At 37.5% G+C, this 14,864-nt stretch overlaps 2 protein-coding genes across 6 annotated transcripts in view; one reads left to right on the top strand and one right to left on the bottom strand.

Moving 5' to 3' along the window:
• The window catches only part of Dnajc24 (DnaJ heat shock protein family (Hsp40) member C24), a 47,634-nt gene extending 34,955 nt beyond the window's left edge, over positions 1-12,679 (top strand). For both annotated transcript variants that reach the window (XM_027422312.2, XM_027422313.2), the window contains exons 4-5: positions 9,011-9,079; positions 12,286-12,679. In XM_027422312.2, coding sequence (XP_027278113.1) covers positions 9,011-9,079; positions 12,286-12,413 — 197 coding nt within the window. In that variant the 3' untranslated portion in view covers positions 12,414-12,679. The remainder of the gene's footprint in view (positions 1-9,010; positions 9,080-12,285) is intronic.
• A 1,062-nt stretch (positions 12,680-13,741) lies between these two features.
• Immp1l (inner mitochondrial membrane peptidase subunit 1) overlaps positions 13,742-14,864 on the bottom strand; it is a 44,188-nt gene continuing 43,065 nt past the window's right edge. For all 4 annotated transcript variants that reach the window (XM_027422321.2, XM_027422320.2, XM_027422324.2 and 1 more), the window contains one exon: positions 13,742-13,987. In XM_027422321.2, the coding sequence (XP_027278122.1) occupies positions 13,919-13,987 (69 nt within the window). In that variant the 3' untranslated portion in view covers positions 13,742-13,918. The remainder of the gene's footprint in view (positions 13,988-14,864) is intronic.

Genomic DNA, 14,864 nt, shown 5'->3' on the forward strand with positions numbered 1-14,864 from the left:
GCCAATAATCAGTTACAGCCTGTGGGAAAACACTCAGTTCCCTCTCCCCAATAGCGAGTACATCAGGCTCAGCACTGAGATATGGTGATAAAGCTCATGGTTGCTAGTTGATTATTGAATCCCCTCTCTTACCAACACCAGTACACTGCCCACCTCACCAGATGAAATCACAAGATGAATTTTAAAGCTTCTGCTACTAAGATTATGAAAAGTTGATTTGAGAAGCAAGGCTTTGTTACTAAATGTAACATTGCAGGATCCAGCCAGTATTTGTAGAAATCCATAGCACCAGAGAAAGCTGTACAACTTTGTATTTTTCTTCCAGTTTGCCATACTTGTGTGGTATTTGATTGTTCTCATCTCTGTTTTTTGAGACATGGTCTTTCTTTGTAGCCTAAACTGGTCTCAAACTCACCATGTGGCTGGTTGAATTGCAGCATTTCAATTCTCTTCAGAGCTTCCTGAACGTTAAGATTACAGGCATGTGCCACCATGCTAGTTCTAGCATTTGTTTGTAATACTGTTTAGTTTTATTATTAATCATATCTGGGCCCCTTCTACTTTTAAAAAGACTGGTGTTTTGATTTTTTTTTCTATTAGATCCTAGTGAGTTTACCTTTTTAAAGGCTTTGCATTAATTTTCAAATGTGCCTTAAATATCTGGTCTTCTAAAGGTAGTTCTAACTAAAAAAAAATCTGGTTTTATATATATGTATAATATATATACATATATATAAATTAAAATTTATAAATATATTTTATTTATATATATAAATAAAATTTATTATATATATTTATATATGTATAATGTATTATACATATATATATATATATAATAAAATTTTATTTCTGGTAGAAAGAATGTAGTGGAACCTTCATATGAGAACAGATTCTATCTATAGGTCCATTTTTATAGCAGCATTCACATGATAAGTTTCTATGACTGTATTGACGTTAATGCCTTTAAGTGTGATGTAATTTTGAATGTGAGGTGGTCCAGTTTCATAAAGTCACCAAGTCAGAGAGTTCTCTGATCATGTGTCTTCATGTTTTCAACAGTGTTTACTTATGTGGGACACCAGCTTGCTTAAGAAGAATTGGGAAAAATCTGAACCCTGAGGAGTGTCAGACAGGGACTGGAAAGATGACTGAGAAGTTAAGAGCACTGCCTGCTCTTCTAGAGGACCTGGGTTTAATTTCTAGCACCTGTAGCAGCTCATAACCATCTGTAACTCCAGTCCCAGGGGATCTGATGCCCTCTTCTGGTGTCTGTGGGTACCAGATGCACAAACATCTATGTAGGCAAAATTTCATGTGTATAAAATAAAACAGATTGTGTAGGACATGTATGTTTAGTGTCTGCATTTTTGCCACATGTAGCCTGTATACTATAAAGATTATATAAGTGAAACTGTCTAGAGGTATACTTTCCAAAGTGTAAGAGGAGAGCAAAAATGATGAAGTACTGTCTTTTTCTGTGACATACAGTAGGGTAAACCCCCAAAAGGAAAGAACTAGGAACTGGTTTAAAGTGAGTGCAGAATTGCATGAAAGGCAGTTTAAAAGACATAAGTGCAAATGGTTAATAGAGCCCAAGAAGTTCCTAGAATTTATACATTTCTTTTGAGCTTTGAATGTGTAAGTTTAAGCTTTTAATAACTTAGCATCTGTAGCCTATAGTATGATAGGGGACTTTTATAGGTTGATGAGATCACAATAAAGTTTAAAAATATATATTATCCAGATAAATAGCCCCGAATTTACATGTCAGTTTACCTTGCCTTTTCTTCAAGTAGGTGATTATTCAATTTAGCTGTTTTAGGACAGTAGATATACAGCTTTTAATGACATTTGAGTACCTCATATATAACATAAAGTATGCTCTTCATCAGAAGTTCTGAACTTGAATGCTGTGTTCCAGTTTTAAGTGGCCACTGCTGTTGAGAGCTCGTATCTAAGTGTGACTTGCTATATTTAAACCTTTTATTCCAGAACTGCTTTTCAAAACTCTCATGATAAACCTGGTTTGAATCCTGATATTAACTTCTTTTTATTCATCAATACGTAGCTTTTCAAAAACAAATGAAATTCGAACTAAAATCTCTAACAGGATTTAGATTTGATATAAGGAAAATCTTTGAGATACTAATTTGATCAGTATAGGATAGTAAGAGGGAGAATTGTTAAAACCAGGTCAGAGCACTCAGTTTTTCTGGGTCACCCCTGGGGCCATGGAAATAGCTTTGTTAATACAGAACTCTTTGCATGTGGTGACAGTTACTGTAAAACATTTTTTTTTTTGCAGTGTTAAGTATATTTATTGCCTACCTGCTATTGACTTGCAGCATACTCAGCTGTTCTTGCTTCATTGGCTGATACTCAATGCTTTTCCATATCTCCTAGCTCAGAGTGATACTCTATTTTATGTGGTGGCATACGCCTTTAGTCCCAGCACTCGGGAGGCAGTGCTGTGAATTTGAAGTCTGGTCTACAAGAACTAATTCCAGGACAGCCTCCACAGAGAAAGCCACAGAGAAACCCTGTCTCGAACCCCTCCCCCCCAAAAAAAGAAGAATCGTATCAGTATTGCCACAGCCATAGATGTATCCAGAAGCTAAGTTAAAGGACCCTTGGTATCCGTATTTCTTTACTTCTCAAAAGAAACAACTGAATGGGTTATTTCTAATGAAAAAGATGTGATAGGAGGGCAGATAGCCTTAAGTAAAACACAGTTTCCCCGCCCCCCCCCCCCCATGTCTGTATTCTTGGCATTTTAGGGCAAATCTGGTCAGGCAAAGGAAAGTAAGTCTAAGAAGATGAGTAATATTGGGTTCCTAGAGATCATAGTTTTTGAAAGTGACATTGACTAGTCAAATTAACCTATTAGTTCCAGTTGGCATATTTCCCACATTGTTGGTAAAGATGTCTCTAAAGCAGCTTGCAGCATCCCCTCAAAAGCACGTAGTTATCAAAGATCATGCTTATTCAACCAGAGGCATATTTGGAGAACTCATTCAACATGTGTCAAATGTTCACATCAACAAGGCTATCGAAAAGATTTTGATGTCTTTATAAATCTTCTGTGGGGGTTGGGGGTCCTCATATATTGAACACATTAAAATGAATAAACAACAGAAGTATTGCACGTATCTCAGTGCCTCGGTGGCTCACAATGGCACACCCATGAGTCATTTCTCTGTTGTCTGAAGAGGAACAAAGTTACAAATGCTGTCAATCAGGTGAAGTAATGCTTAAAAAATAAGTGAATTATGTTTGGAATCCCTGTTGATACCTATACTAAAGTACATCTTGTTCTCTGTTAGTTTGGGTGACTGTTTTGGCAGTAATATACCTTCATTCTACCAAGTGAACAAGTACGTAGATGTCACAGAGAGCCTGGCTGAGAAGGGTTTGGCAGAACATATAGCTAACATGCTGCTCTATGCTAGATACAGCAAGTCATTCCTGATGCTTTATTATACATTTCACTTCATTTCTTTATTAGGATAAATATTTGAAAATGGAAGATAAGGAAATAAATCTTGTACCAATGAGAAATGAATCTTTAAACTCCAAAAATATTCATGTATTAGGTCACTAAATCTTAAGTGTAAAAATGGGAATTCTTTCTGAAAAGGACCTTTATGTTTAAGGTGTATTATAACAAAGGGAGGAATGTTCTTTTAAATGTAAATAATATAAATTTGGGCTACCAGTGCTAATAACTTGAGGCCAGTAGACAATTGTGTAAATTATGTCCTAAAGCTGACCCTTAACAAAATATGTAAATTAGTCAGATTAGGGGTTAAGTTTGATTTTAGGAATTTCAAAATTGACTGTAAAAATTTGCTTCAGGTAAAAACCTGTAGATAAACATTGAGAGGTTTGTTTTTTTTTTTTTTTTTTTTTTTTTTTTTTTTTTTTTTTTTGCTGACTGTTTCTGGGAAAAATAGGTATGTGAAATGATGCAGAAAATCCATCTAGACAGTTGAGACTGGGATAGGAGAGCATAGACAAACTTTCAGGAGGGTCCCTACCTTATTCTATTTATCACTCAGTATTTTACTTTCATGTGAATGCAAATAACAGTCTTTACTATGTAAAGTATTTTAATATTATTATTAATTTTGAATAAAAATTAGTTACAAATAATTAAAAGTCTGTTGTTAAAAATACAGTTGTACAGGTGTGAGTGAATGCCATTGGAGAGTCTGATTTAACAGGACTGATGTGGAGGGATTTTTTTAGGAGTACTTACTTTCAACTTTAACCACTCTCCCAAGTTCCATTTGATTACTTCAGTTGAAGTTGGTAGCTTTAAAATCAAGACTAGTTAGTTGTCTTTCTCACTGTTTAGACCCTTCCTCAGACTTGAGCTGGCCTTGCTCTGGTTACATCTCCTTTGCTCTGCTCATAACCACTGAATCAGGAGGCTCAGGTGGCATTTCTTCTTTGTGTAGTGTTCCTTTTTCCTGTATATTCATTTCATCCTCAACGTTCCAGTAGTCCTTCCTCACACGGTAGCTCATGGCCCCTTCACTTCCACAGCCCCTGTGCCTTTCCATTCTGTGCTGCTGTCTTCTCCCACAGTCCTTGACATGTAAGCTGATAACAGCCTTTTTTTTGTCTGCATTTAAATACTTTTATAATTCCCCCCAGGACAGTGTTTATCTAAAATTTAAATGGGGTAGAAATTCCTTGGTTTGTCCCTGTCACTTTTCCCATCCCTATATAACACATATATAGACATATATGTGTGTGTGTATATATATATATATATATATATAATGTGTGTGTGTGTGTGTATGTTTTGATAATAATACATCAGTTTTTAATGGGACTGACAACTGTTATGAAACCAGACAAAGTCAGGAGTTGCTGCCTTCCTACATTGGAACTTGAAGCTTCATCACTAACAGTGGACTGGGTTTTGGTCATTTTCTTATGTTGTAATACACAGTTCAGTGGTAAAAATATAAGATAATAACAGTTAAAATAGTTACTATTTTTGTGCACTGGACCTGTGGTAATTGCCTTTTAAATATTGTTTTAAAACCCTTGTGAAGGCGATAGCATTATCTGTTTCCAGAAGCCTCTTGAAGCTTGCTGATTTCACCAAGGTCACATAGCTATTGATAACGAGGGATTCCAAAACATTTTCTCTGAGTTTTAGAGTATCAGGCTGCCAAGTTTTGTACAACTAGTGTATAGTCTACTATCTTTTGATCTAAATAGTCAGAGATGCAGGGTTTTGATGGTCTGAATAAGAGGCTGCACCTGTATCTGTTGCTGTTCCTTTCTATAGTAAAGCAGATAGAATTGAGCTTTGTGTTACATTTGGTACCTACCTTATCCTTTTTCCCCCTCCCTCCCTGACTTCCCATAGGGCCTCTCTTTGTAGCCTGGGGTGCCCTTGAGCTCCTTGTCTTCTGACTCAGCTTTCAAAGTGCTGGGGTCACGGTGTACACCCCAGCCCAGGTCCATTTGTCACCTTTCCTCTCATTTGTAAAAACTCCACAGTTCATTTCTTTTCTTCAAGGTGAAAAACATTGTAATTGTGAATTTAATTTTATCTGGGAAAAGATTATAGGTTTTAAAACTTAGTAAACAATTTGCAAGTTAAATGTTGCCCATTTCTCAGCCCCATATCAGAGACTTTACCAAGAACAGTAATAGTGAAATCATTTTTAAAATGAGATGATTCTTAAAATTAAACTACTTGTCTAAAGATAGAAAAGTCTGAGCTAGAACTAGAGGGAAACACTAGTGTTTGGCTCTCAGTTATATACATACACAAGCCTTAAAACTGGAACAGATATTTTATGCCTTTGACGTTGCATAACAATAAAAGTGGTAGACTAACTGCTTCATGAGAGAGAGCATTTGGGGGTGTGATGGCCCTTTGAATAAATGACTTTGCCACATGTGAATGGGACAGACAGGCCTGCAGATGCACTTGATCTCTTGGCCATTATTCAGTTGAGTGAAGCTTTTAAGCACCTCAGCCATACTGAACAGTTGAGTCCCTCTCCCTAGAGTTTCCGGTTGCTGCTGCTTTAAATTTTTACTTAATGGTCTTTCTTCTTTTTTTAAATTTTTTTTATATTTTCATGCTGTCGGTTTATTTAGAAACTTTCATGGGATTAGAAATGTAATTATTTGGATATTAAAGGGTTGCTTTGGAAATTTGACTATCATTAGGAAGAAGGTTTTAAAGACTGGAATTCCATTGTCTTACAAAAAGTAAGAAATATTTATTGATTCCCAAATGGGGCTGAAGAAACTTTTCCTCTTTAGAAGGCTGTGAATGACTCAGCGAGAGCTCTGGTGAGCTTGACTGAACCAAGCTGCTAATAGTTATTTAATGTTATTCGTCAGTGTGAAAGAATCGCTGTAGATTTTCCTTTTAATCTCTTTGAATTGCAGGCTCATAAACCTCTCTGACGAGCCCTGCCAGTGTTGTCTTAGATCCCACTGTTGAGACAATGGAGCCACAGAATTCTTTCACCTCTTGTTGTCAGACAAACCCAATAGAATGCAAGGTCAGAAGGGCCCATACTTCTAAAGATTGAAAGATTCTTTTTTAAGTAACCACATAAATTATTTGATTTTATCATTATTTTCCTCAGGAACCTCACTCTAACTATAATTCCCTGCTTTTGATACATAAAAGTAAAATTGGAAGGTGGGGGGTTGCTCTTGTCTCATTTGGCTAAGCTTGTCAGTATGACACAGAGTCTGAACAGACTTTAATATTCCTTGATATTCAAAAGAGTTGAACCCGTTTCCTAATAAAGAATCAAATTGTATAGTCACTGCACTGGAGATAGAGTGAGCACAGCAAAAGCCAGCAGTGTGTTCTTTACAAATGGCTGTGGGTTGCTTTGTTCTTTTTACGTTTTGTTTCCTCTGTTTTTGTTGTTGTTTTGTTTTGTTTGTTTTTTCCAAATAGTTATTGCTATTATGTAGGAAAAAAAAAAAGATTCAACTTTAAAATCCCTTAAAGTCATTTTCTTTTCTCAATTTTAGTAGTGTCAGTGTTTCCACAGGAGAACTTTGAGGTGGAATTTGCATTTCTAGATCTGCCTACTAAACTATGTAATTGCAACCAACAAAATGTGTGTGTGTGTGTGTGTGTGTGTGTGTGTGTGTGTGTGTGTGTGTGTGTGTGTGTGTGTGTGTGTGTCTACAAAAGAAAACAAGCGTATCTGTTTTGAAGGTGCCATGCCTGATTACTACAGAATTATCAAAGCTGCTTTGCTTTTAGGGCTCCTGTAAGTGGCTTTAGTACATAGGGAAGAGTTCAGAATTTTTAATTATAACCACAATGGTGGACAAGCAGAGAACATTGTTTAAAAAGAAAGAAAGAAACACACACTGATTTGTTTGTACCCCTTCCTTATAATTGTAGTGGGGGGTTGGGGTGGTTGGGTGGAATTTGCTGTTGTCCTGTCCTTGGACACCTGCCTCTTAACAAAGGATGCTGGTCACCCCCCACTGCCACATTTAGATTCACCTTTTACTTTTCCTGTACTAGGTCTGCTCATTATACAGTTCTCCAGGGATCCAATTTTCCCCTGAGTTAATCACTCAAGCCTTTTCAGATGTTGTTAAGATTATTGTCTTTTCAAGGGACAAAGACTTTTCTTTAAAAAAAAACAAAAACAAAAACAAAAAAACTTGTCATTTCTAGTTTTAAAAATGGGACCACTAGAATCTCATATATACTGCCGTTTAAACTTTTTGTTGAAGTGTAAGATGTGTGCATGTAGAGAGGTGCAGAAATCTGTGTGTCACTTGATAGATTTCTCTCCATAAGCACACCAATTTAATAGAAAGCCCCCGAGACTTGCCCCTCAACAGTGTAGGAAAGTTTTCTATACTTGTTAATATCACATACTAATTTTTAAAACTACTCACAGATTTTTGTGCACACAGTATTGTGTACAAGTAATCATGTTTCCATAGCCACAGAACTCCAATTTATTCCTTTCAACTCTGATCTTTGGCAAATAATTAACCACTTTTTGTGTTCTTTTCCTTTTCCCCATGAGATGGGCTATGCTAATCTTTAACCAAGAATAGGTACTACTTTAAAGGCCTGTGCATGAGGATACAGAGGAAGAGAAAATAAGGAAATGTGGGTGCAGTGATAGACTGATAGACGGGCACACAAAATAGTACCTGAAAGAGAATAGCAGCTGCTTCCCAGTAGAATAGCAGGACCATGGGAAGCTGACTTGCTTGGCAGTTACATTTGAAGATATTTCTCATTTATTATTTTTTAAATAAAATGGCATCATGGGTATTATAAATGTTTGTCCTTTTAACACATTCTATTCTGGGTATTCAAGATAGGTCAGGCTGAATCCATCTATGGTTGCTTTCTCTGCTCAAAGTCTGCATGTTTTAAGTGAGACTTCATGCTTCTACTACCATACTCTTACTATATTTAGTTGGATTCATGGCTTAGACCCTCTATATGTAGAGGAAATCTTTGGCTCAGGAAATAGCAAAAGATGGACAGAATCTTGTGCTGTGGGATTACCAAAGTAATAAAGACCCCACCATTTAGTTTCCTATTATTCTTCTGCAATCAGATGACCAACAGTCCCCTGTGTTTTTGTAGAGCTCTGCTCTTTACAGCCCCTCTGGCCTTATCCCATTTGATTTGAAAAATACCCAGTTAGTCTGCTTGAGCTGCCATAACAAAACACTGTAGACTGAGTAGCTGAGCAGAACTTGTTTCTCATGGATTCTGGAAGCTGAGAAGTTCAAGGTCAAGGTTCTGTTCCTTATGAGGGCTGTTCTTCTGGCTTGCTGCTGTTCTTTATATGGACTCTGTTCTATACCTTGGTGGCCATGGGCTGAAATCTCTCTGCCTCTGCTGATGTCAAAAGCATTAAACTAGTTCGAAAGCAGTTCATAATTTGAGTTTGCATGGCCATACTGGAGGAGATGCATTACCAGCATTCCTCATTATTAAATTGTCTCATTTTGTATTCCCTAGAAGCTGAACTAAGAAGTATGGGGCCAGTAGATGCACAGGTGTACCTTGAAGAAATGTCCTGGAACAAAGGTTGGATTTGATTTTATTTTGTCGTATCCATACTGCAGAGAAATATAAGGATTTTTAAAAATATATGTAGGAAATAATCAGGATGTTTGTAAGTCTTAAATAACAGTTTTACCTTTCCACATATGTTTTTGTTTGGCCTGCTTTTATCAACTTTGCTTATTGAGATAGCATATGACTCATTTCTCATTATTTTCTATTCCAATTAAAATATATGTGTTTTCATTTTTTTACTGTTTTGATTTTTGCATTGTTATCTGTGTAATAAGGTTAAAGAAAAGATTAGAAAATGATAATATTCTTTGTGGTGACAAAATAAGTTCCTGTTGGCTATATCCAAGCCTCTCTTAAAATGATCTTCCTAGAGGTCTGATGGAGGAAGTGCTTCTGTGTATGTGTTTGTCTTATTGGATGATAAATAAAGTACTGTTTGGCCAATAAGGGAGCAAGTTAGGTAGGACTAGGAATCAAGAAGGATTCTGGGAAATGTAGTAAAGAAGTGGTGATCCAGGCAGGAAGTGACATAGCAGGGAGACTCATATAAGCAAGGGCAAGAAGGAAGTCATTCCTTTCTCTCTTCCTCCTGCTCTCTGCTCTGCAGTTGCCATGTGACCTGGGAAGAGGACACCAGTGGAAGGCGCCCTCCATAAGACAAGTCTTATGATTATGGGTCATAATTAAGACTGAGCTAGCAAGTAAGAATCCTAGGGATTGGCCAGCAGCATTGTACCTGATATAAGTCTCTGTGTGTTACTTGGGACCTTAACGTGGCGGCAGGCAGAACTCGGGCAGCCTGGCAGAAAGCACCCACATGGTGGCTTTGGAGTAAAGACTTATGGTTACAGTTTGGTTATAGTTTTCTTCAGTTATTATAAAAGATAAATTACCCTTTTTATTTAGACAAAAGAGAGATGATGGGGGAGGTCCTTCTGTGTATGTTTATCTCCTTATTGGTTGTTGAATAAAGTAATGTTAGCCAATGAAGAATCAAGTTAGGAGGGACTAGGAGTCAAGGCGGATTCTGGAAAATGTAGTAAAAGGAAATCTCGTGATACAGGCGGAAAGTGACATAGAAGGCAGACTCATATAAAAGCAAGGGCAAGAAGGAAGTCGTCCCTTTTTCTCTTCCTCCTGCTCTCTGCTCTGGAGCTGCCAGGTGATCCTGGGAAGAGAAGATGCCAGCAGCTGGCATCCAATAAGTCCTTATGGTTGATAATTAAGACTGAGCTAGCATATAAGAATTCCTATTCTTTGGCCAAGCAGCATTTAAACTAGTAAAAATTTCTGTGTGTTGTTTGGGGTCTTAACGTGGCAGCGGGCAGAACTTGGGCAGCCTGGCGGAAAGTGCCCACATGGCAGCAGGGCTCAGGCTCATAATATAACTTGAAAATTAGTTTTCTTTAAAAAATTTTTCATTATTATTATTACTGTTGTTGTTATTGTGTGTGTGCATGTGCCATGGTATGTGTGTAGAGGTCAGAAAATAAACTACATGTATTGGTTCTCCTACCATGTAATTTTTGGATCCATATGTCAAGCCTTTTCTTTTTCCTTCCTTCCTGCTCTTGCTTCCTTCTTTCACTATCCACTCCTCATAGAGGGTGAGACCTCTCATAGGGGAATCACTGAAGTCTGTCACATCATTTGGGGCAGGAGCTAGGCCCTCCCCCATGCATATAGCCTGAGAGAGTATCCTTCTGTACGGAATGGCTTATACAGGAGGGGTTTTTTGTTTTTTCTGAGACAGGGTTTCAACTTTGGCTGTCCTGGAACAAACTCTGTAGACCAAGCTGTCCTTGAAATCAGAGATCCAAGCTGCCTTTGTCTCCTGAGTGCTGTGATTAAAGGCATGCACCAACATGAATGGCTGATTTTTTTCTAAATTCGAAATGAAATTGTTTTTTGTTTATGGAGAAAACCCACATTGTGATAAATAAAAAAACAAGAACAGATTTATGTTTTCCTTTTTGAGAAGGCAGCACATAAAGGCTTAATTTCCCATTTTTCCAAGACTGCATTTTTATCCAGAGCAAGTACAAAGCAGCATTTCAGCCTCTCCCTCCCTCCTTCTGCACAGAGTGAGTTCTAACTGTAGTGAAAGTCAGTTGCAGGGTCCTGTGCCCACTAGACACCACTTGTCTCTGTAAGGTATCAGTGCAGTAAAAAAGATTATGACCTGTTGAGTTCTGATGACTGATACTTACCAGAGACAGTAAATTAGAACAGCAGTGGGATCAGAGGTTTTTATTCAAAGGACAGTAGCATCTAAACTTTCCATCTCCACTGTTACTAGCAGGTGTGTGGGTACATGCCCAGAATCATGGCACCCAGAGGCTGTCAGGATCACTAGAGTTCAAGGCCATCATCCTATGCTACATAGCCTAACTCTGACTTTACGAATAAAATTTAAGGAGCTGACAAAATGGCTCAATGAATAAAGGCGCTTGTGGTTAAGCTGACAACCTGAGTTGGATTCCCAGAACCACATGGTAGAAAGGTGTTCTCTCACCTCCACACTCATGCCATGCTGTATGTACGTGAGTGTACACACACACACACACACACACACACACACACACACACACACACGTGTAAAGGTAATGCATTTTAATAGTACAAAGTAAAATTTAAAAATCTCATCATCAGTTGTATTTTTTGCATGTGATTTTCCTATAGTACTTAACATTTTAAATACAAAGCAGCAGATACATAACTCATAGGAAAAAAACAAAAGCATAAAAGCATTGTATTGTATTTGAGTCACATGATTATAGAATGGCATAGACAGCTTGAGATGAACAACTGAGATAGTCACCTTCTCTAGGAGAGACTTCAGCAAATACCATGCTCTTTTTTAATCCCCTACTAACATCTTGAGTGCCTTGCTGAGAAGACTATAAAATTTGCAGGATTCTTAAACTAAAAATTTCAAATTTCAAAGATTACTCTAAGCATCCTTTGCTCTACCTTATCTGTGAATATTGAATATAGTCAGTGAACCAGTCCATCACCACTACCAATAGACTGTTCAGTAGTTAAGTTTAGAAACGCTGCTCTTAATGCCAGAGGATCTTTCCAGCTCTCCTTTTGTCTGTGCCTGACTTCTTTGCTTCATTTTACAGTTTCTCTGGAACATGTTATATATTTTGAATGGTTTTCAAAGTAGGTGACTATAAACATTAGAGGCATTATTTTTGTTTTCTTTGCAGATGATGAGTCTTTCTCTCTGACCTGCCGATGTGGTGGAAAATACACTGTCTCCAAGGATGAAGTAGAAGAAGTGAACCTGGTTTCCTGTGATACGTGCTCCCTGATTGTAGAACTCCTTCATCAGTGATGAACTGTGCATTCCTGGGATCTTTTAACTACAGTCAGCATGGTCCAGAGGCCACTCGGTTTCAAGGAGACAAGACACTTCCTTACTAGCTGTATAATTTGCAGACATAATATAAGATCTTCAAGCAAACACCACTTCAGATTAACAAATTCAGGATATCATGAAAAGGACTTGGATTGTTATTTCTGGATTTTCATCTAACAACTTTTGTTTTCTCCTTGGTACAAGTAGTTCTTTTCTTTCTTTCTTTTTCTTTTTTCTTTTTTTTTTTTCAGGGTTTCTCTGTATAGTTATGGAGCCTATCCTGGCACTCGCTCTGTAGACCAGGCTGGCTTTGAGCTCATAGAGATCCACCTGCCTCTGCCTCTCTAGTGCTAGGATTAAAGGCGTGTGCCACTGATGCCCAGCTCGGCACAAGTATTTCTTATTTTTATATAGTTTATAGTTTATTCTTTATAGTTACCAAGAGTTTTGTTTTAATCTTTAGTGTGGTGGGGCATAGGACAATAACTGAGACTATGAGGAGATGATTTTTCTTTCTTCCCCCTTGTGGGTCCCAGGGGTCAAATTTGGGTCCTCAGTCTTGTGTAAGTGCCTTTACCTGATGAACCATCATGCTGTCCCTAATTATGAAATTGTTGATGTAAAAGATGACTTTTTTAGTTACTGAAGTTATATGCCTATTGTATACCTGTTTCAAATTTGCAGGCATTTAAATAAGATTAGGATTTTTTGTGAGCAAAGTGTGAACCTGGTTGTGTCCTAAACAAGGCTGGATATGGATGGCTACAGATTTATTTCCAAGCTGCTCAAGAGCTTGTAGGAAATGTGACTCTAGTCCTGACCTTGGATGTCTGAAGCTTGTTAGCAGCTTAACTTCAGATGTAACTTGAAATTCAGATTTTACTTTTCATTTAATTGCCTCCATTTAAGACTAAGAAGCCATTCCTTTTATTATAGTGTAGTGAAGGTGCTCATATAATGAATGATTACTGACTACAAAAGACGGTACAAATCATACCCTACGTGACCTCTTTGTATGTAACATTTTGTTTACATTGTAGGTCAGAATTCATTTTACAAACACCCAGGGGCCCTATGGAGCACCTCTGATTTGTGTCTAACTGTTGGTATTGTCAGAAGAGCATAGACTAGAAATGCTTAGTTCCAGCCTTTTGTAAGGACAGACAGCTAACATCTGAGGCACACTTGAGAACAGACTGCATTCATTATACAGGCACCACCAAAATTCAAATGTGACATAGTCATCGAGATTTCTCCTCCAAGATATTTTTATATAATAAAATTTAGAAGGAAATCATGTTTGGTATTGTTATCCAAATACTTTTAATTAATGTATATTGCAGAATGTGATGTTTACACTTACATTTAAATAGAAACAAAACTGAGTAGCAAATAGTTTATTGGTAAGTTCATGGTTTCAACCGCAGTAATAAATTCATATGAATAGAAGACAATAATCAAGTCAAAAAGATAAATGCTTGCTAATCATCAGAAAATCTGTGGCCGTTTGGGCTGTCACGAAGAAATCCAAAATCACTGAAAGGCCAAATCTGTAAAATAAAAATACAGTTGATGGCAATTAATGAAAATTCTTTATCATCATGACGTTCTCTTTTACTGTTCTCTCTGCTAGATAATGCAGTGCATTCTCTTTATCAGTTATTCTGAAAATAAACTTGTGTATGTAGCCTGGGACATTCAATTACAATACCAGAAAACATGTTTGTTTAGTATATCAACATATATTTGTGAAGACCTGTCTCCTTTTACCATCCTAAAATAAGTTACATACCAATCTATGGTGCTTGATACTAAGTTGCTTAAATATGGCATCTGTCTAAGTATAAAGAATTCTGAACATGCTGGGCACTCGGGAGGCAGAGACAGGCGGATCTCTGTGAGTTCGAGGCCAGCCTGGTCTCCATAGCGAGTGCCAGGATAGACTCCAAAGCTACACAGAGAAACCCTGTCTCGAAAAACAAAACAAAAACAAAACAAAACAAAAAAATCCTGAACATTATACAATTGCCATAAGTACTCATGAGTTCTTTTTTTTTTTCTTATGCCTTTTGATAAAGGGGGAGCAGGTATGGTAATGCACACCTGTAATCCACACCCATGATACTAACACTTATGATACAGAGACAGAAGGGTGGAGAGTTTAAGGCTAGCTTGGACTACCGAATGAGACTCTGTCTCAAAACAAAATTGTATCAAGCAATAAAAATGACAATGTCATCCAAGGCTTGTACGTTCACTCGTTCACTACAGCCATATGCCCACCTATAGCTTGCTGTATTTGACTGGGTCAGCCTGCATTCCAAGTAGAGTGAGCCTGGGCTGCTGTTGTAGAAGTGTGCTTGCTAAAATGCCAGGACATGACTATGACTATAATAGAGACACATGGCAGAATATGATTTCTGTAAA

The sequence above is a fragment of the Cricetulus griseus genome, chromosome 6, assembly GCF_003668045.3.
Source record: "Cricetulus griseus strain 17A/GY chromosome 6, alternate assembly CriGri-PICRH-1.0, whole genome shotgun sequence".
In the NCBI taxonomy this organism is placed as follows: domain Eukaryota; kingdom Metazoa; phylum Chordata; class Mammalia; order Rodentia; family Cricetidae; genus Cricetulus; species Cricetulus griseus.